The 21,769-nt window shown below is 39.3% G+C and overlaps 1 protein-coding gene across 5 annotated transcripts in view; it reads right to left on the minus strand.

The window, feature by feature from the left end:
* The window catches only part of INTS4 (integrator complex subunit 4), a 110,935-nt gene that overhangs the window by 72,618 nt on the left and 16,548 nt on the right, over window positions 1–21,769 (minus strand). For all 5 annotated transcript variants that reach the window (XR_014067786.1, XM_081537478.1, XM_081537477.1 and 2 more), the window contains one exon: window positions 12,036–12,142. Coding sequence is in view for 4 of the 5 variants with exons in the window: in XM_081537476.1 (XP_081393602.1) it covers window positions 12,036–12,142 (107 nt within the window). In the remaining variant the exon portion in view is untranslated. The remainder of the gene's footprint in view (window positions 1–12,035; window positions 12,143–21,769) is intronic.

Raw genomic sequence — 21,769 nt, forward strand, 5'->3', positions numbered from 1 at the left:
GATATGGAATCAGTTCAGTTCAGTCACTCAGTCGTGTCCGCCTCTTTGCGACCCCAAGAACCACAGCACACCAGGCCTCCCTGTTCATCACCAATTCCCAGAGTTTACTCAAACTCATGTCCATTGAGTCGGTGATGCCATCCAACCTTCTCATCCTCTGTCATCCCCTTCTCCTCTTGCCCTCAATCTTTCCCAGCATCAGGGTCTTTTCAAATGAGTCAACTCTTCACATCAGATGGCCAAAGTATTGGAGTTTCAGCTTCAACATCAGTCCTTCCAACGAACACCCAGGACTGATCTCCTTTAGGATGGACTGGTTGGATCTCCGTGCAGTCCAAGGGACTCTCAAGAGTCTTCTCCAACACCACAGTTCAAAAGCACCAATTCTTCTGTGTTCAGCTTTCTTTATAGTCCAACTCTCACACCCATACATGACTACCGGAACAACCATAGCCTTGACTAGACGGACCTTTGTGGATAAAGTAATCTCTCTGCTTTTTAATATGCTGTCTAGGTTGGTCAAATCTTTCCTTCCAAGGAGCAAGTATCTTTTAATTTCATGGCTGCAATCATCATCTGCAGTGATTCTGGAGCCCAAAAAAACAGTCAGCAACTGTTTCCACTGTTTCCCCATCTATCTGCCATGAAGTGATGGGACCAGATGCCATGATCTTAGTTTTCTGAATGTTGAGCTTTAAGCCAACTTTTTCACTCTACTCTTTCACTTTCATCAAGAGGCTCTACAGTTCCTCCTCACTTTCTGCCATAAGGGTCATGTCATCTGCATACCTGAGGTTATTGATATTTCTCCAGGCAATCTTGATACCAGCTTGTGCTTCCTCCAGCTCAGCATTTCTCTTGATGTACTCTGCATAGAAGTTAAATAAGCAGGGTGACAATATACAGCCTTGACGTACTCCTTTTTCTATATGGAACCAGTCTGTTGTTCCACGTCCAGTTCTAACTGTTGCTTCCTAACCTGCATACAGATTTCTCAAGAGACAGGTCAGGTGGTCTGGTATTCCCATCTCTTGAAGAATTTCCCACAATTTCTTGTGATCCACACAGTCAAAGGCTTTGGCATAGTCAATAAAGCAGAAATAGATGTTTTTCTGGAATTCTCTTGCTTTTTCGATGATCCAGTGGATGTTGGCAATTTGATCTCTGGTTCATCTGCCTTTTCTAAAACCAGCTTGAACACCTGGAAGTTCACGGTTCATGTATTACTGAAGCCTGACTTGGAGAATTTTGAGCATTACTTTACTAGCGTGTGAGATGAGTGCAGTTTTGCGGTAGTTTGAGCATTCTTTTGCATTGCCTTTCTTTGGGATTGGAATAAAAACTGACCTTTTCCAGTCTTGTGGCCACTGCTGAGTTTTCCAAATCTGTTGACATATTGAGTGCAGCACTTTCACAGCACCACCTTTCAGGATTTGAAATAGCTCAACTGAAATTCCATCACCTCCACTAGCTTTGTTCGTAGTGATGCTTCCTAAGGCCCACTTCACTTCACATTCCAGGATGTCTGGCTCTAGGTGAGTGTGAGTGATCACACCATTGTGATTATCTGGGTTGTGAAGATCTTTTATGTACTGTTCTTCTGTGTATTCTTGCCATCTCTTCTTAATATCTTCTGCTTCTGTTAGGTCCATACCATTTCTGTCCTTTATTGAGCCCATCTCTGCATGAAATGTTCCCTTGGTATCTCTAATTTTCTTGAAGAGATCTCTAGTCTTTCCCATTCTATTGTTTTCCTCTATTTCTTTGCATTGATCCCTGAGGAAGGCTTTCTTATCTCTCCTTGCTATTCTTTGGAACTCTGCATTCAGATGGGTATATCTTTCCTTTTCTCCTTTGCTTTTTGCTGCTCTTCTTTTCACAGCTATTTGTAAAGCCTCCTCAGAGAGCCATTTTGCTTTTTTGCATTTCCTCGTCCAACAACACAAGAGAAGACTCTACACATGGACATCACCAGATGGTCAACACCGAAATCAGATTGATTATATCCTTTGAAGCCATAGATGGAGAAGCTCTATACAGTCAGCAAAAACCAGCCTGGGAGCTGACTGTGGCTCAGATCATGAATTCCTTATTGCCAAATTCAGACTGAAATTGAAGAAAGTGTAGAAAAACCACTAGACCATTCATGTATGACCTAAATCAAATCCCTTTATGACTATACAGTGGAAGTGAGAAATAGATTTAAGGGACTAGATCTGATAGACAGAGTGCCTGATTAACTATGGACAGAGGTTAGTGACACTGTACAAAAGAGAGGAATCAAGACCATCCCCAAGAAAAAAAATGATATGGAATAACTGTTAATAATTGCATCCTGGCTATATTAAAAAATGTCAGTTATTATTAGTTAGAGATACATACTGAACTATGTATGATTTAAACACATATCAGGGATTTCCTTTAAAATATTACAGCAGACTACAACAGAAAGTGAGAGAAAAAAACAGATGAAAAAGAGTGCAAAATATAAATAATTGTCAAATTTACACCAAAAACTGTAAAGAATAATTTGAAATTTTCCATATTATAAAATATATATAGATTGGAAAAAAAAAAAAACCTAGCTTCAAATTTCAGTTCTGACTCGGTATGTGTAACACTGATTAAGTCACTGGACCTCCCAGAGTCTAAGTTTCCTCATTTATAAAAAAGGAATAATAGTACTTCCCTGGTGGTCCAGTGGTTAAGAATCTACCTTGCAACACAAAGGACGTAGGTTCGATCCCTGGTTAGGGAACTTAGATCCCACACACCAAGGGGCAAATAAGCCCATGCACCACAACTACCAAGCCCAGACGCCACAAGGATAGGTTCCACATGCCGCAGCAAAAGATCCCACCTGCCTCAACTAGGACCCAACACAACCAAATAAACAATTAAGAAAAAAAAGAATCCCTCTGTTAATCCAGGGGACATGGGTTCAATACCTGGTCCAGGAAGATTCCACATGCCGCAAGGCAACTAAGCCCATGCACTACAATCACTGAGTCTACACGCCAGGGCCCACACACCACAACTACCAAGCCTGTGTGCTGTAACTACTGAAGCCTACACACTCTAGGGCCTGCATGTTGCAACTACTGAGCCTGTCTAGCACGCTCTGCAATAAGAGAAGGCACCACACACCCCAACCAAAAGTAAGGAGTTGCGTGCCACAACTAGAGAAAGCCTGAACACAACAACGAAAACCCAGTGCAGCCAAAATTAAGTTAAAACAAACCCAGCCTGTTTAAGAAAAGGGAAGCAGGTGGGGAAAAGGGCAGGTGGTGGCAAAAAACAGAAACCAGAGAAGAATCAGAGGTAAAAGTGGGCCACCTGGATGAAACAGGCCTGATCTGGAATACTGCTACTGCTGCTGCTAAGTCGCTTTAGTCGTGTCCGACTCTGTGCGACCCCATAGACAGCAGCCCACCAGGCTCCTTCGTCCCTGGGATTCTCCAGGCAAGAATATTGGAGTGGGTTGCCATTTCCTTCTCCAGTGCATGAAAGGGAAAAGTGAAAGTGAAGTCGCTCAGTTGTGTCTGACTCTTCACGACCCCATGGGCTGTAGCCTACCAGGCTCCTCTGTCCATGGGGTTTCCCAGGCAAGAGTACTGGAGTGGGGTGCCATTGCCTTCTCCAGATCTGGAATACACAAGCATGAATTTTCTAGTGATAGCTATCTAACAAGAGAGCAATCTGTCCGGAAAGGTACTGTTAATGGTTCACATCAGAATGCTCTAGAAGACTCCTGAACTAAATGGGACCTAGACACTCTCATAGAAGCTACGTTCTATGAGAGGATGGGCTGGGCAGGTAGGCTTACTTAGCGGAGAGAACAAAGGAAATCGAGTAAGGAAGTGCGGGTGCAGAGGGGTGGGGCTCTCAAGAGAGGGACTGTCTCCTTATAAAGTGACTCGATAGAACATTTGAGATCAGAGTTAATTCATGTCTCCAAGTTATTTAGGTTAAAGAAATGTGAAACATAAACACTCTTACATGTTCACAATGTTCAAAATTATCCAACAAAATGACACACTGAAACTGGGAAGAGAAATTTCCGGATATGAAGCTGACAGTGACACTGTCACAGTTAATACAGCAATGTTGTTTATTTTTTTAATAAACTATTTTTATTTAGTATGGAAGCATGATTTGTCATAACTGAACTGTCAATTGAATCACCATCCCCTAGAAGGTTGCTACCATTACAAATACTTTATTTGATTTTCAAACAACAAACTAAAGTCTTCTAGTTCCTATTAAGGTAACCAAGGCAACATTGACGCATAACTAGCCTGTTTCTGCACACTGAATGTTAGCCTCAAAGAAACAGTAAGTCTAAATCACACCCTCAGGGCAGCAATTAGTTTTATGATATCCTTCCCCTACAGGTCACTACTTACATCATCGCAGATACCATCACTAATAGATGCCTAGTGCCTGCTCTGCAGATGATGCTATTTTGGTGCTATACCTAGGCCATTAAAATACCATCATTTCTATATTAATGGAGTAAGCAAACCACATCCCCAATAAGACTAATTCACGTCAAAAATAAGCTAAACCAATCAGTTTAAAACTACTGGTAAAGAATAAAAAATCAATGATTAAGTATATCAAGAAAATCCAAGAATGAGGTTAAATAAGACAAAAATAACTTACTGACTCATTCAGTTTCAATATGGATTTTTTTTTCTTTTTTTTTGGGGGGGGTGGTTGCTGAGCACTGCACAGCTTGTGATATCTTAGTACCCAACCAGGGATTGAAGCTGGGCCACAACAGTGAAAGCGCTGAGTTCTAACCACTGGACCATCAAGGAATTCCCATTAAAATGGATTATTTTTAAGCACAGATAAAAATTTAACATCAAGCAATGGAAATTATTCTAAGAAACAACTTCTCCTAACAAAAGAACACATAATATTTGCTCAGGTAGTATTTGGTAAATGTTAAAATGCTGCCATGTTTCTGTTGCCTGAAAAGCTTAATGTACTTTTGCCACAGAATTAAAGGAACAGAAAAGAAATAGAGAGACCAGAAGAGGTGAGATAGAAAAAGAGAAACAAAGAATTAAACTAGGCTCTAAGGAAGCCATATATACAGAAATGACAAGATATTTATTCCCTAGAAAAATCTTCACAAATAAGAAACAAAGTAGAAGACCTCCAATTTCAGTTATGCAGATTCTACACAAGAAAAGACTTGTAGTAATTTCCTGGCCAAATTTAAATCTCATTATCTATCAAATGATGATTAGCTGTACAATAGCTCAGCTGGTGAAGAATCTGCCTGCAATGAAGGAGATCCCCGTCCAACTCCTGGGTCAAGAAGATCCCCTGGAGAAGGGACAGGCTACCCACTCCCAGTATTCTTGGGCTTCCATGGTGGCTCAGAAGGTAAAGAATCCGCCTGCAATGTGGGAGACCTGGGTTTGATCCTTGGGTTAGGAAGATCCCCTGGAGGAGGGCACAGCAACCCACTCCAGTATTCCTGCCTGGAGAATCTCATGGACAGAGGAGCCTGGTGGGCTACAGTCCATGGGGTTGCAAAGAGTCAGACACGACTTAGCGACTAAGCATAACACAGCACACAGTACCTCAAAGGATTATCGACAGAATAATAATTACTGACAGAGATGAATTTTGAGATGTTAAGAATACCCAAAAGCATGACTTTCTTCCTACTATGAAACAAAAAAATATGGCAGATTCGTATCTCATATTTTAGAAATATACAAATGAACAATATGAACTTCAAATAACAGTAAGGATAGAACAGATTATAATATTTTGAATAAATTAGGAGATTGATAAGAAGGGAAAGAGGGAAAGAGAGGGAGGGAAAACTTTCTTACAATAGCATGCTAAGTAAAAAATATAGATGTAATAACAGTGTTAGAATATCATCATTTTGCAATAATCAGTTATAAATGACTCAGCAAGATTTATTAATAGTTGCTAAAATAGAAAATAATAGTTTGATGGGGAAAAGGACATTTACATTATCTCAAAGTATCTCCCCACAAATTACTCATTAATCACAGGAGGAAATAACAACTCTAGAATGAAAAACCTGGCAGACATTACCTTAACCAAGTATCAAAGTTAACACCAATAATGAGTCAGACCTCACATGTGCCTTATGATATGATGCACTGAAAAGGACATAGTAGTATTTATGTATTATTCCCACCAAAACGTGTAACTTGAATCTAAACAGAGGAAATGCCAGATAAATACACGTTGAAAGACAATTCTAGGGATTCTCTGGTGGTCCAGTGGCTAAGAATCCGCCTTGCAATGCAAGGGACACCAGTTTGATTCCTGGTCTGGGAAGATCTTCCATGCTGTGGAGCAGCTAAGCCTGTGGGACACAACTACTGAGTCTGCGCTCTAGAGCTGCAACTAGAGCTGCAACTAGAGCTGCAACTGGAGAAAGCCCACATGCAGCAATGGAGACCCAGTACAGCCAAAAATTAAAAAAAAAAAAAGCATTCTATAAAGTAAACAGCCTATACTCTTCAAGTTAAGATCATGAAAGACAAAGACAGCCTGCGGACCTTTCCAGATTAAAGAAGATAGGGACATGAAAACTAAACGCAATGTGTGATCCTGGACTAGAAAAGAAAAATTTACATAAAACATAATATAAAAGACAACAGGTAGAATTTGAATAAAGTCTAATACTACTACAGATTAGTCGTATATCAAAGTTAAATTTCCCGGGAATTCCCTGGCAGTCCAGAGGTTAGGATTCCATGTTTCCACTGCAGGACGCATGGGTTCAATCCCAGGTCGGGGAACTAAGACCTCACAGGCCACGCAGTCAAAAAACAAACAGACAAAATCCAAAGCTAAATTTCCTGACTTTGAAAACTGGGTTTATAAAAATGATTTCCTCCTTCTTAAGAAATAAACATTAAAGTATTTAGTGGAAAAGAAGCATAATGTCTGCAATTTACCCTTAAATGGTTTGGTAAAATATATATAGAGAGAGTGAAAGTGAAAGTCGCTCAGTCGTGTCCAACTCTTTGCGACACCACGGACTATACAGTTCTTGGAATTCTCCAGGCCAGAACACTGGAGTGGGTAGCCTTTCCCTTCTCCAGAGGATCTTCCCAACTCAGTGATCAAACCCAGTTCTCCCTCATTGCAGGCAGATTTTTTACCAGCTGAGCCACCAGGGAAGCCCCCAACATAGAGAGAGAGTGATAAAGCAAATGCAGGAGAATGCTAATGATTGATGAATCAAAAAGAAGGGTTTATGGAAATCTCTTGTACTATTTTTATAATTTTTTTTAGTAAGTTTGAAATTGTTGGGTTATTTGGACTTTGTCCCACACCCAACCAAATGCTTTCCCAGAATTCTCTGAGTGAAAAGCAACACCAACTAATCTGGACATAAGCTGGAAACGGGAAGTATCCTCAGCAATTCCTTCACCATCACTCCATGCTCAACCAATTATCAAGTCCTGCCAATCCTACTTCCTAAATATTTCTCAAATCTATTCATATCTTTCCATCTTTCCATCACTTTAATTCAAACTACTATAACCTTTCCTGTAGGCTACTACAATAACATCCTTTACTATCTGAGCCACAAGGGAAGCCCAGTGCAATAACATCCTAACAGGCCTCTTGTCCAGTAAGTTCTCTAGAACATATCTGGCTTTTCTTAAAATGTCGCTGTTTGGTTTTGGTACTAAGGTTATACTAGCCTCATAGAATTAGTTGAGAAATGTTGCTTCTCTTCTACTTCTTCGGAAAATCTGTGAAGAATTGGTATGAATTCTTATTTAAAATGTTTGATTCAAAGCCATCTGGGCCTGAGCTTCTTTTGGAGGTAAGTTTTTGTTTCTTTCATTACTAATTTAATTACTCGTTATAAGTATATTCGGATTGTCTACTCCTTCTTGAGATGGTTTTCGCTGTTCGTATCTTCGTAGGAATTAGTAGGAATTGGTGCATTTTATGTAAGTTATCTAATTTATTGGCATACAATTGTTCATAGTATTTTTTTATAATCCTCATTTCTGTCAGGTCAGCAGAAATAACCTCTTTTCATTTATGATTCTAGTAGTTTGAGCCTTCTTTTTTTCCTTTCCAAAAATAAAGGTTTCTCAATTTTGTTGATCTTTACAAAGAACAAGCTTTTGCTTCTTTGATTTTTCTCTACTGTTTTTCTACTCTTGATTTCATTAATTTCTACTCTAGTCTTTATTTCCTTCCTTCTGCATGCTTTTATATCTAATGTGCTCTTCTTTATCCAGCATCTCAGGTAAAAGAATAAGGTACTGAAATGGGATCTTTCTTTTTTTTTACTATGGACACTAATTGCTATAAATTTCCCTCTAAGCATGCAGTAGCTGCAGCCCAGTTTTGGTACGCAGTGTCTTCATTCACTCACCTCAAAGTATTTTCTAATTCACCTGCTGATTTCCTCTCTGACTCATTGGTTAAATAGAAGCATGTTGTTTAATTTCCACATATTTGTGGTTTTCCTAATTTTTTCTTTTACTCAACTAATTTAATTCCATTGTAGTTGGAAAACATACCCTGCATTATTTCTATTAAAAGGGGGAATGTTATTTTAATGTGAATCATATCTCAAAGATCACTGTATGAAAAACTCACAAACAAAATAGCATTAAGCAATAGAAACAGTAACTATAGCTATGAATCATAGTCAGCCTTTATTTACTTGAATTTGCAAAAGCTTGTGGCAGATATGCCATTTCCGAATAGTTCAAATTTCTACCTAGTTATGAGCCTCTGCAAATGGTGAAGAAACACACAAAAAATCCATATGAGAAACTAGAAAAGAACATGAAAAGTGCATTCCCAAGACAGAACCAGAGATCAAACTGCCAACATCCACTGGATCATCGAAAAAGCACCCAAGTTCCATAAAAAACATCTACTTCTGCTTTACTGACTATGCCAAAGTCTTTGACTGTGTGGATCACAACAAACTGTGGAAAATCTTTAAAGAGACTGGAATATCAGACACCTGACCTGCCTTCTGAGAAATCTGTATGCAGGTCAAGAAGCAACAGTTAGAACTGGATATGGAACAACAGACTGGCTCCAAATAGGGAAAGGTGTACGTCAAGGCTGAATATTGTCACCCTGCTTATTTAACTTATATGCAGAGTATATCATGAGAAATGCCAGGCTGGATGAAGCACAAGCTAGAATCAAGGTTGCCTGGAGAAATATCAATAACCTCAGATATGCAGATGACACCACCCAAATGGCAGAAAGTGAAGAAAACTAAAGAGCCTCTTGATGAAAGTGAATGAGGAGAGTGAAAAAGTTGGCTTAAAACTCAACATTCAGAGAACTAAGATCATGGCATCTGGTCCCATCACTTCATGGCAAATAGATGGGGAAATAATGGAAACAGTGATTGTCTTTATTTTGGGGGGCTCCAAATCACTGCAGGTGGTGACTGCAGCCATGAAATTACAAGATGCTTGCTCCTTGGAAGAAAAGCTATGACCAACCTAGACAGCATATTAAAAAGCAGAGATGTTACTTTGCCAACAAAGGTCCGTCTAGTCAAACCTATGGTTTTTCCGGTAGTCACGTATGGATGTGAGAGTTGGACTATAAAGAAAGCTGAGTGCTGAATAATTGATGCTTTTCAACTGTGGTATCGGAGAAGACTCTTGAGAGTCCCTTGGACTGCAAGGAGATCCAACCAGTCAATCCTAAAGGAAATCAGTTCTGAATATTCATGTGGAAGGACTGATGTATTTTACTTTGGCCACTTGATGAGAAGAACTGACTCTTTTGAAAAGACCCTGATGCTGGGAAAGAAGGAAGGCAAGAGGAGACGGGAACAACAGAGCATGAGATGGTTGGATAGCATCACCGACTCAATGGACATGAATTTGAGTAAACTCCGGAAGTTGGCGATGGACAAGGAGGCCTGGAGTGCTGCAAGCCATAGGGTTGCAAAGAGTCGGACATGACTGAGCGACTGAACTGAACTGAAGTGAAGACAGGACATACAAATGAAGACAAAATAGGAATTTTTTTTAAATGAAACACCATTTCCTTCTTACCAAATTAACAGGTTTACGTCTTGCTTTTAAACATTAATATCCAAATGCCAGAATAATATCTCAAATACTGTGGATAGGCTTAAACTAGAATATTGTAGAAAACAATTTGCCAAAAGTATCAAAAGTCTTAAAAACAAAAATTCTAAATTCTTTCATCCTGTAATTCTACTGTGACAATCTATGTTTAGGAAATAACCCTAGACACAGGAAATACTTTAGACTAATAACATTCACTGTGTGGTATTATTTACTATTTTTAAAAATGGCTACAATATAAATGTCCACTAGTAAGAGAATGGTTAGGACAAACTATGGCTTGATTACTGGACAAAATATCATGTATCCATTAAAAATATTTATAAAACATTTATAATATAAGAAAATACTTCTGTTATGTTAGTCAAAAAGCAAAACTGAATATAGAATATGATTATAGCTATATATGGAAAAAGAAAAGCAAACAATCTATATACAAAAAAAAAAATCAGAAAGGATATCTCAAAAGGCTAATAATAACAATGGTTGCCTTTACATAGTGAATTAAGAGTGTAGTTCTTTCTTTATACTTCTTTTCAAATTTCCATGAGTATAAATTTTTATAATAAAAGATTTCTTTAGAACAAATTTAAGAAACTGTTGCTTCATGCAGAATAATCCACTGCGTAAAACACCGCTCTCAAAAGCACAACCTCCCAGATACATATATTCTCTCACATGGGAGATGTGCTTACTCTTTCAAATATGTAATCCCTAGTTTTCTTCCACTTAAGCTTTTAATACTGTACTTCTCGAAGTGTTACGGGTTTTTTTGTTGTTGTCATTGTTTATTAAGATAAATGAAATACTCTTTCCTGGGGTTCAGAAATAGTTTTCTAATTCCATGAATGTAACCCTTCCACAATTCAAACATATTTGTCTCCTTATATTCTCAAAACAAATTTATCAAAAAGATTAAAAGTAAAGCCAATTCTACAAGGTTTAGGAGCTGGTACTATGCACAAAAGAAAGCCAATTAAAAGTTCCAAATTAAAAGAATTTGGCTTTGGAATCAGAAAAGAGTTTATGCCCTGGTTCTGCAACTTCCTAAGTATGAAAACTTAGACAAATTAAACTCCTTCACCCTCAATTCCCATCTTAGTAAAAGAGATATAACAGCACTTCCCTAAAGGACTATGAGGAACAAAGGAAAGTATCATAATTCGAAACTGCTGACAGGACAGGTGTTATGCCTGAGAAGAGGGACTAGGAGGGCAAGATGGAGTGGCTTTCACTTATTTTATTTCTGTATTAGTTAATTTTGTTTTTAACAATGAGCATACACCATAGGCGGAGAAGGCAATGGCACCCCACTCCAGTACTGTTGCCTGGAAAATCCCATGGATGGAGGAGCCTGGTGGGCTGCAATCCATGGGGTTGCTAAGAGTCGGACACGACTTGAGCAACTTCACTTTCACTTTTCCCTTTCATGCATTGGAGAAGGAAATGGCAACCCACTCCAGTGTTCTTGCCTGGAGAATCCCAGGGACGGGGGAGCCTGGTGGGCTGCCATCTATGGGGTCGCCTAGAGTCGGACACGACTGAAGTGACTTAGCAGCAGCAGCAGCAGCATACACCATAGGAATAAAATTACTTTTCTTTCAAAAAGGTAAAAAATAGTACTGTAATAAGCAGAGAGCATATGTTAGGCATGGAATACATGGTAGTTCCTTTAATTATTTTCATTTCTTTTGGGACAGTGAACAAGTTCATTTTATAACAAGTTACTCAACTTTATTCCTAATCCAACATCAAGAAACGAACAAAAAATGAAGCAGGTCTTATAGCCGTTTAAGAGTCTTTGGCAATTCTCAGTTATAGACTTAGGATGGAGGTAAGCAGATCTGGCAGCTTGTATCATTTCTCCAGATAATGCAAAACTGTTCAATAAAGAAGCAACCCTGTGTCTAACCATTATATTCTTACCTTGCAGGCTACATCAACTAATCGCATCTGGATAGCTTGATTCTCTGGGAGTTTAGTGCCAATTGCAAGCAAAGTGTCCAACAGTTGAGCAAGGACTTGATGAGACTCTAGAAAGGAAGATGGAAAGTTGGGTTTTAGAATTTCAAAAGGAGATTACTATAGAAACTAAATTTACTTGGGTATAAAGAATGCAGATTTTTGTCAGCTGAGTTCTGCTGTTTGATTCTTGACTTCCCTCAACTAAAAGCTAAGTTCCTAAAGGGATCATGTCTAAAAATTTGAGCCCTCCACAGGATGCGCGTGACATAGTGCTCCAAAAATGTTCAATGCTCGACTAATTCAAAGGCTTTTTCATTGCCTTCAAAATAAAGTCTAAATTCCTTAGCGGGACACACATACATACTAGTCCCTCCACGATGCCTCGCCCTCCCTACTTCATTAGCCTCATCTCTTTCAGGTTTCCCTAGCCTCCTTTTTCCCAATTACTTATGATTCCATGTCCCCCTATCTTTGCTCTGGCCCACTTCCCTACCTAGAATGCTTTTATCTACATCCTGCTTCATTCTCAACCCTAATCCCCAGAGACCACCTCCTAATCTTGAAATGTCACCTCCTGTATGGTGCTTTTCGCTCTTCCCCTAAAAAAACTGACCATTTCTTGGTTCATGTTTCCATTGAACCCTTTACATAAACTGTAACTTTATGATACTTTTTTGAATATCAAACAAAACCAGGAAACTGAAAGATCCTTAAGGGCAAGGACTATGTTTTATTCACCTCTGTAGTCTTAGAATCTAGCATGCCTCATTACATGGTCAATGGATGCTTGATAAATGGGCAAACAGCCAATTCCAAGTAAATCACTATCAATCACCTTAACCAGATTCTCTTCTTTGTTCCAAAATATGGTTCTATGGTTCTATGCCAGTGGTACACAAGAGGATCTAGGTGGCATGCAGAAAATCATTTTTATGTTAATAACCTTGTACAGACATACTTTGTTTTATTGTGCTTCATTTTACTGACTTTGCAAATACTATACTACATTTTTTATAAATTGAAGGTTTGCCTCAATCCTCCATTAAGCAAGTCTTCTGCACCATTTTTCAACAGCATCGCTCACTTCATGTTTCTGTCACCTTTTCATCATTCTTGCAGTATGTCAAACTTTCATTATTATATTTGTTATGGTGATTTCTGATCAATGACCTTTGATGTTACTATTGAAAAAAGATTACTACTTGCTAAAGGCTCAAATTATGGTTAACATTTTTTATCAATACAGTATTATGGTAGTACATTCTTTTTAGACATAATGCTATTGCAAGCAATAAACTATAGTATGGTGTAGACATTACTTTTATCTGCATTGGGAAATCAAAAACTCGGGTGACTCACTTTACTGCAATATTTAATTTACTGTGATCATCTGGAACAGAATCTGCAATATCTCAGAGGTATGCATGTATATATTTTAAAGAACAAAATAAAAATTATATTTACTAAGTTGAGGACATTAATTTCCTTTTACTATTACTAATATAGTCTCTTTAATTTTAACTAAAAAAAATAACTGTTCACTTAAGAAAAACATTAAGAAATCCACAATACAGATGTGAAACAAATGTCAAAAATCATATGCTATATAAACAATTAAAGCTTAAAAAAAAAAAGCTTATAAGACACTGGGAAAATAACCTCTTAAAAACACTTTCAGTAAGACATACTATATTCAACACCTCTGTTTATCACTAATTCTTTCTTAAAACCTCATTAACATATAAAGAAATTTAAAAAGTATAAACTTACAAGGACAAAGAAAACAGAAGAATAGTAAGCAGATGAGAAAAGTCAACAAATTTTTCAGAGATGGCAAGCAAATGAAGAAGTCTATGGCAAAACTGAGAAATCTAACACTAAATGCCTACTGAGGAGGGCGTCACAACAGAGCAAATAAATTCCAACCATATGCCAAGCAAGATTCAGATATCATAGATTTAAAAGAAAAGAAAAACAAAAACCAACCATAAAACACCCCAAAATGGAGTGAGGCATGGATTTGTTTAAAGTTTCTATAAGAAGTAGCTGGACCTCCATCTCCTTCCCTATGCTATACAACCGGTTAATCAACCACTGAGTTAGTTGTTTTTCTGTAAAAATTAGGACAGGAAGGATCTAATCTGGCAGATGCTAGGTGAGGAAAGGAGGGAAATATAATAAAGATAATATATAATAAATACAAATATAAGCAATCTGATCACATGGACCACAGCCTTATCTAACTCAATGAAACTATCAGCCATGACGTGTAGGACCACCCAAGAGGGATGGGTCATGGTGGAGAGGTCTGACAGAATGTGGTCCACTGGAGAAGGGAATGGCAAGCCACTTCAGTATTCTTGCCTTGAGAACCCCATGAACAGTATGAAAAGGCAAAAAGATAGGACACTGAAAGATGAACTCCCCAGGTCGGTAGGTGCCCAACATGCTACTGGAGATCAGTGGGGAAATAACTCCAGAAAGAATGAAGAGAGACAGCCATAGCAAAAACACCACCCCTCTGTGGATGTGACTGGTGATGGAAGTAAAGTGCGATGCTGTAAAGAGCAATACTGCAGAGGAACCTGGAATGTTAGGTCCATGAATCAAGGCAAATTGGAAGTGGTCAAACAGGAGATGGCAAGAGTAAACATAGGCATTTTAGGAATCAGCAAACTAAGATGGACTGGAATGGGTGAATTTCACTCAGATGACCATTATCCCTACCACTGTGGGCAGGAATCCCTTAGAAGAAGTGGAGTAGCCACCATAGTCAACAAAAGAGTCCAAAATGCAGTACTTGGATGCAATCTCAGAAACAACAGAATGATCTCTGTTCGCTTCCAAGGCAAACCATTCAATATCACGGCAATCCAAGCCTATGCCCCAACCAGTAACGCCGAAGAAGCTGAAGTTGAACGGTTCTATGAAGACCTACAAGACCTTCTAGAACTAACACCCAAAAAAGATGTCCTTTTCATTATAGGGGACGGGAATGCAAAAGTAGGAAGTCAAGAAACTCCTGGCGTAACAGGCAAGTTTGGCCTTGGAGTACAGAATGAAGCAGGGCAAAGGCTAATAGAGTTTTGCCAAGAGAACGCACTGGTAATAGCAAACACCCTATTCCAACAACACAAGAGAAGACTCTACACGTGGACATCACCAGATGGTCAACACCGAAATCAGACTGATTATATTCTTTGCAGCCAAAGATGGAGAAGCTCTATACAGTCAGCAAAAACAACACCAGGAGCAGACTGTGGCTCAGATCATGAACTGCTTATTGCCAAATTCAGACTTAAATTGAAGAAAGTAGGGAAAACTACTAGACCACTCAGGTATGACCTAGATCAAATCCCTTATGAGTAAAACAGTGGAAGTGACAAATAGATTTAAGGGACTAGACCTGATAGATAGAGTGCCTGATGAACTATGGACAGAGGTTCATGACATTGTACAGGAGACAGGGATCAACACAATCCCCATGGGAAAGAAATGCAAAAAAGCAAAATGGCTGTCTGAGGAGGCCTTACAGATAGCTGGGAAGAGAAGAGAAGCGAAAAGCAAAGGAGAAAAGGACAGATATTCTCATCTGAATGCAGAGTTCCAAAGAATAGCAAGGAGAGATAAGAAAGCCTTCCTCAGCGATCAATGCAAACAAATAGAGGAAAACAACAGATTGGGAAAGACTAGAGATCTCTTCAAGAAAATTAGAGATACCAAAGGAACATTTCATGCAAAGATGGGCTCAATAAAGGACAGAAATGGTATGGACCTAACAGAAGCAGAAGATATTAAGAAGAGGTGGCAAGAATACACAGAAGAACTCTACAAAAAAGATCTTCACAACCCAGATAATCACGATGGTGTGATCACTCACCTAGAGCCAGACATCCTGGAATGTGAAGTGAAGTGGGCCTTAGAAAGCATCACTATGAACAAAGCTAGTGGAGGTGATGGAATTCCAGTTGAGCTATTTCAAATCCTCAAAGGTGATGCTGTGAAAGTGCTGCACTCGATACGCTAGCAAATTTGGAAAACTCAGCAGTGGCCACAGGACTGGAAAAGGTCAGTTTTCATTCCAATCCCAAAGAAAGGCAAGGCCAAAGAATGTTCAAACTACCGCACAAATGCACTCATCTCACATGCTAGTAAAGTAATGCTCAAAATTCTCCAAGCCAGGCTTCAGTAATACGTGAACCATGAACTTCCAGATGTTCAAGCTGGTTTTAGAAAAGGCAGAGGAACCAGAGATCAAATTGCCAATATCTGCTGGATCATCGAAAAAGCAAGAGAGTTCCAGAAAAACATCTATTTCTGCTTTATTGACTATGCCAAAGCCTTTGACTATGTGGATCACAATAAACTGTGGAAAATTCTTCAAGAGATGGGAATACCAGACCATCTGACCTGTCTCTTGAGAAACCTGTATGCAGGTCAGGAAGCCACAGTTAGAACAGGACATGGAACAACAGACTGGTTCCAAATAGGAAAAGGAGTACGTCAAGGCTGTATATTGTCACTCTGCTTATTTAACTTATATGCAGAGTACATCATGAGAAACGCTGGGCTGGAAGAAACACAAGCTGGAATCAAGATCGCCGGGAGAAATATCAATAACCTCAGATATGCGGATGACACCACCCTTATGGCAGAAAGTAAAGAAGAACTAAAGAGCCTCTTGATGAAGGTGAAGGAGGAGAGTGAAAAAGTTGGCTTAAAGCTCAACGTTCAGAAAACTAAGATCATGGCATCTGGTCCCATCACTCCATGGGAAATAGATGGGGAAACAGTGGAAACAGTGTCAGACTTTATTTTTTGGGGCTCCAGAATCACTGCTGATGGTGATTGCAGCCATGAAATTAAAAGACGCTTACTCCTTGGAAGGAAGGTTATGGCCAACCTACATAGCATATTTAAAAGTGGAAACATTACTTTGCCAACAAAAGTCAGTCTAGTCAAGGCTATGGTTTTTCCAGTGGTCATGTATGGATGTGAGAGTTGGACGGTGAAGAAAGCTGAGCACCGCAGAATTGATGCTTTTGAACTGTGGTGTTGGAGAAGACTCTTGAGAGTCCCTTGGACTGCAAGGAGATCCAATCAATCCATCCTAAAAGAGATCAATCCTGGGTGTTCATTGGAAGGTCTGACGTTGAAGCTGAAACTCCAATACTTTGGCCACCTCATGCAAAGGGTTGACTCATTGGAAAAGACCCTAATGCTGTGTAGGATTGGGGGCAGGAGGAGAAGGGGACGACAGAGGATGAGATGGTTGGATGGCATCACCGACTCGATGGACATGGGTTTAGGTAAACTCCGGGAGTTGGTGATGGACAGAGAGGCCTGGCGTGCTGCAATTCATGGGGTCGCAAAGAGTCGGACACGACTGAGCGACTGAACTGAACTGGAATGCAAAAGTAGGAAGTCAAGAAGTAGCTAGAGTAACAGGCAAATTTGGCCTTGGAATACAGAATGAAGCAGGGCAAAGGCTAATAGAGTTTTGCCAAGAGAATGCACTGGTCACAGCAAACACACTCTTCCAACAATACAAGAGGAGACTCTACACATGGACATCACCAGATGGTCAATACCAAAACCAGACTGATTATATTCTTTGTAGCCAAAGACAGAGAAGCTCTATACAGTCAGCAAGACTGGGAGCTGACTGTGGCTCAGATCATGAACTCCTTAGTGCCAAATTTAGACTTAAATTGAAGAAAGAAGGGAAAGCCACTAGACCATTCAGGTGTGACCTAAATCTAATCCCTTACAATTATACAGTGGAAGTGAGAAATAGATTTAAGGGATTAGATCTGATAGAGTGCCTGAGGAACTATGGACGGAGGTTCATAACATTGTACAGGAGACAGGGATCAAGACCATCCCCAAGAAAAAGAAATGCAAAAAGGAAAAATAGTTGTCTGAGGAGGCCTTACATATAGCTGTGAAAAGAAGAGAAGTAAAAGGCAAAGAAGAAAAGGAAAGATATACCCATCTGAATGCAGAGTTCCAAAGAATAGCAAGGAGAGATAAGAAAGCCTTCCTCAGGGATCAATGCAAAGAAATAGAGGAAAACAATAGAAAGGGAAAGACTAGAGATCTCTTCAAGAAAATTAGAGATACCAAGGGAACATTTCATTGAAAGATGGGCCCAATAAAGGACAGAAATGGTATGGACCTAACAGAAGCAGAAGATATTAAGAAGAGATGGCAAGAATACACAGAAGAACAGTACATAAAAGATCTTCACAACCCAGATAATCACGATGGTATGATCACTCACTCTCACCTAGAGCCAGACATCCTGGAATGTGAAATCAAGTGGGCCTTAGGAAGCATCACCACGAACAAAGCTAGTGGAGGTGATGGAATTTCAGTTGAGCTATTTCAAACTCTAAAAGATGATGCTGTGAAAGTGTTGCACTCAAAATCCCAGCAAATTTGAAAACTCAGCAGTGGCCACAGGACTGGAAAAGGTCGGCTTTTATTCCAATCCCAAAGAAAGGCAATGCAAAAGAATGCTCAAACTACTGCACAACTGCACTCATCTCATATATTAGCAAAGTAATACTCAAAATTCTCCAAGCCAGGCTTCAATAGTACATGAACCATGAACTTCAGATGTTCAAGCTGGATTTAGAAAAGGCAGAGGAACCAGAGATCAAACTGCCAACATCCACTGGATCATTCAAAAAGAAAGAGAGTTCCAGAAAAACATCTACTGCTTTACTATGTCAAAGCCTTTGACCTGTGTGGAAAATTCTAAAGAGATGGGAATACCAAATCACCTGACCGGCCTCTTGAGAAATCTGTATGCAGGTCAGGAAGCAACAGTTAGAACTGGATATGGAACAACAGACTGGTTCCAAATTGGAAAAGGAGTACGTCAAGGCTGTATATTGTCACCCTGCTTATTTAACTTATATGCAGGGTACATCATGAGAAATGCCAGGCTGGATGAAGCACAAGCTAGAATCAAGGTTGCCTGGAGAAATATCAATAACCTCAGATATGCAGATGACACCACCCAAATGGCAGAAAGTGAAGAAGAACTAAAGAACCTCTTGATGAAAGTGAAAGAGGAGAGTGAAAAAGCTGGCTTAAAACTCAATATTTAGAAAACTAAGATCATGGCATCTGATCCCATCACTTTATGGCAAATAGATAGGGAAACAGTGGAAACAGTGAGAGACTTTATTTTGGGGGGCTCCAAATCACTGCAGATGGTGACTGCAGCCATGAAATTAAAAGACACTTGCTCACCAACCTAGACAGCATATTAAAAAGCAGAGACATTACTTTGCCAAGAAAGGTCCATCTAGTCAAAGCTATTGTTTTTCCAGTAGTCATGTATGGTTGTGAGAGTTTATAAAGAAAGCTGAGTGCCGAAGAATTGATGCTTTTGAACTGTGGTATTGAAGAAGACTCTTGAGAGTCCCTTGGACTGCAAAGAGATCCAACCAGTCCATCCTAAAGGAAATCAGTCCTGAATATTCATTGGAAGGACTGATGCTGAAGCTGAAACTCCAATACTTTGGCCACCTCATGTGAAGAGCTGAGTCATCTGAAAAGACCCCGATGCTGGGAAAGATTGAAGGCAGGAGGAGAAGGGTACAACAGAGAATGAAGTGGTTGGACGGCATCACTGACTCAATGGACATGAGTTTGAGTATGCTCCGGGATTTGGTGATGGACAGGGAGGCCTGACGTGCTGTAGTCCATGGGGTCGCGATGAGTCGGATACGACTGAGCAACTCAACTGAACTGATAATAAGGAGATTAAGAGATAATCAACATACTGAAAATGAGACTCCCTCCCTCTCCCTAGCACCCTTTAGCTGCTTTGGCTAAAAAAAAAAAAAAAAAAACATGGCAATCAGGCATCTGTCCTCTCAGCAGGAGAGTCAAAAGTTTACAGGCCCACAAAAAACAGCAGAAGACACTACTATTTAACAGTCCTCCAAAGACACATAGGATCATGTTAGAGTGGAGCCTACCAGCTGACAAGCCCCATCCATTCACAAAGAACTCTCAATCAGCTTTTTAGTGCCTCATCTTAAATTTCAATGCAAAGCCAAGGATCATTAAGAAAAGTCTGCATAAACACAACATTGTAGGGGACTTCCCTGGTGGTCCTCCATGCTTCCAAAGTAGGGGGCCTGGTTCAACCCCTGGTCAGGGAACTAAATCCCACATGCTGCAACTAAAAGATATGGCATGCCTCGACAAAGACTGAAGATTCTGGGGGCAGCAACCAAGATCCAGCCCAGTCAAATAAGTAATACCAAAAAACAAAACAAAACAAGCACAACACTGTAAATCAATTATATTTCAATAACAATATAAGAATTTTTTTAAGTTGAATAGATTAAAAAAGGAAAGCGAAGTCTCCAATATGAAAGAAGTCACAAAGAGAAAAGAAACTAAGAGAAAACAGAACAGAGGTGAAGAAATCAATACCATCATACTGCTCTAAAATTTATTTCTTCAAAAAGATGATTCTGCATGACAACCATAAAAAGACAGCTAGACCTTTTTGAACTTAACTCTTGCCTCTAATAAATCACAGATCTAATCTAAATCTTAAATCCTGGTCTCTCCCCTGAGTTCCAGGCCTACATTATAACTTCAGGTTAGATGGACATCGCCACAAGAATAAATGAATCCTCCACATTTCTTCTCTAAGCCACCCAGTTCATCAAAGCAAATTCCACACAACCACTAAATTATCTTTGTAAAACTCGACTTGATCATTTCATGCTTTGTTCAAAGAGAACAAGGTACCCAACTGCCTACAAAATAACATTTAAAATCCTCAGTATTCAAGACTACTACCCTTTGGCTTCAAAACATTTTACCAATGTTTTTCTTCCAAAAGCACCTTACTTCCTTTCTATCGATCTCTCAAACAACTCAGTTCTTCAAACATCCCTTATACTTCACCAGTTTTCTATCTTCTATCATTATGTTCCTTCTTGGTACCACTCTTCCCCAAATTTGGAGGATTTGGACTTTCCAAACCTACATTTTCACTAAGCCTTTCTAGACCCACCAGTCAGCACTGATCCCATTCTCTCCTCTGCTTCATAGTATGTTAATTATACCTCCTCTAAAACAAGCTTGATGTTATCATTAGTGTGTAGCATGTACTAGAGAAGCAATGCTTGTCAAAGTTATAAAATTCATGCATTTGATGAACTTAACTTCTGGTCCAAAGTGCAGACCGCAGTCTTGGATTTGATAATATTAAGACTGATAATTGGGAAATTCTTAATTTTAAGCCATAAATACAAAGTGACTTCAGCAGTCACTTTAATTCCCCAGAGTTCATCTTCCTCAGCCTTAAAATACAGGGCTTGAACTAGATGAAACTTATGGTCCCTCCCAATTCTATCTTCTATGAATCTAGGTGGGCCAGGAATAGGAAACCAGGAAGAGTCCTAGACCAGATCTCTTAGAGACAATTAAATAAGAAACATTAGAATACTTAAAAAAAGTAAAACAGCTATTTCCATGAATACTGCATAATTTGGCTAGAATGAGTTCTGATTTAAAATTAAGTCTCTCTTATAATGTTTCTGTTTTAGAGGTAAAGTGTTCTTAGTTAAATCATGGTCCACAAGAAAGAGCACCACACTAAGTTCTCAGTTCGGCTACTACTTTTAGCTAGATGAACTCACTTCAGCTCAGTTCAT

This window comes from Giraffa tippelskirchi, chromosome 10 (genome assembly GCF_054371585.1).
Source record: "Giraffa tippelskirchi isolate mGirTip1 chromosome 10, T2T-mGirTip1v1.2.pri, whole genome shotgun sequence".
NCBI lineage: Eukaryota > Metazoa > Chordata > Mammalia > Artiodactyla > Giraffidae > Giraffa > Giraffa tippelskirchi.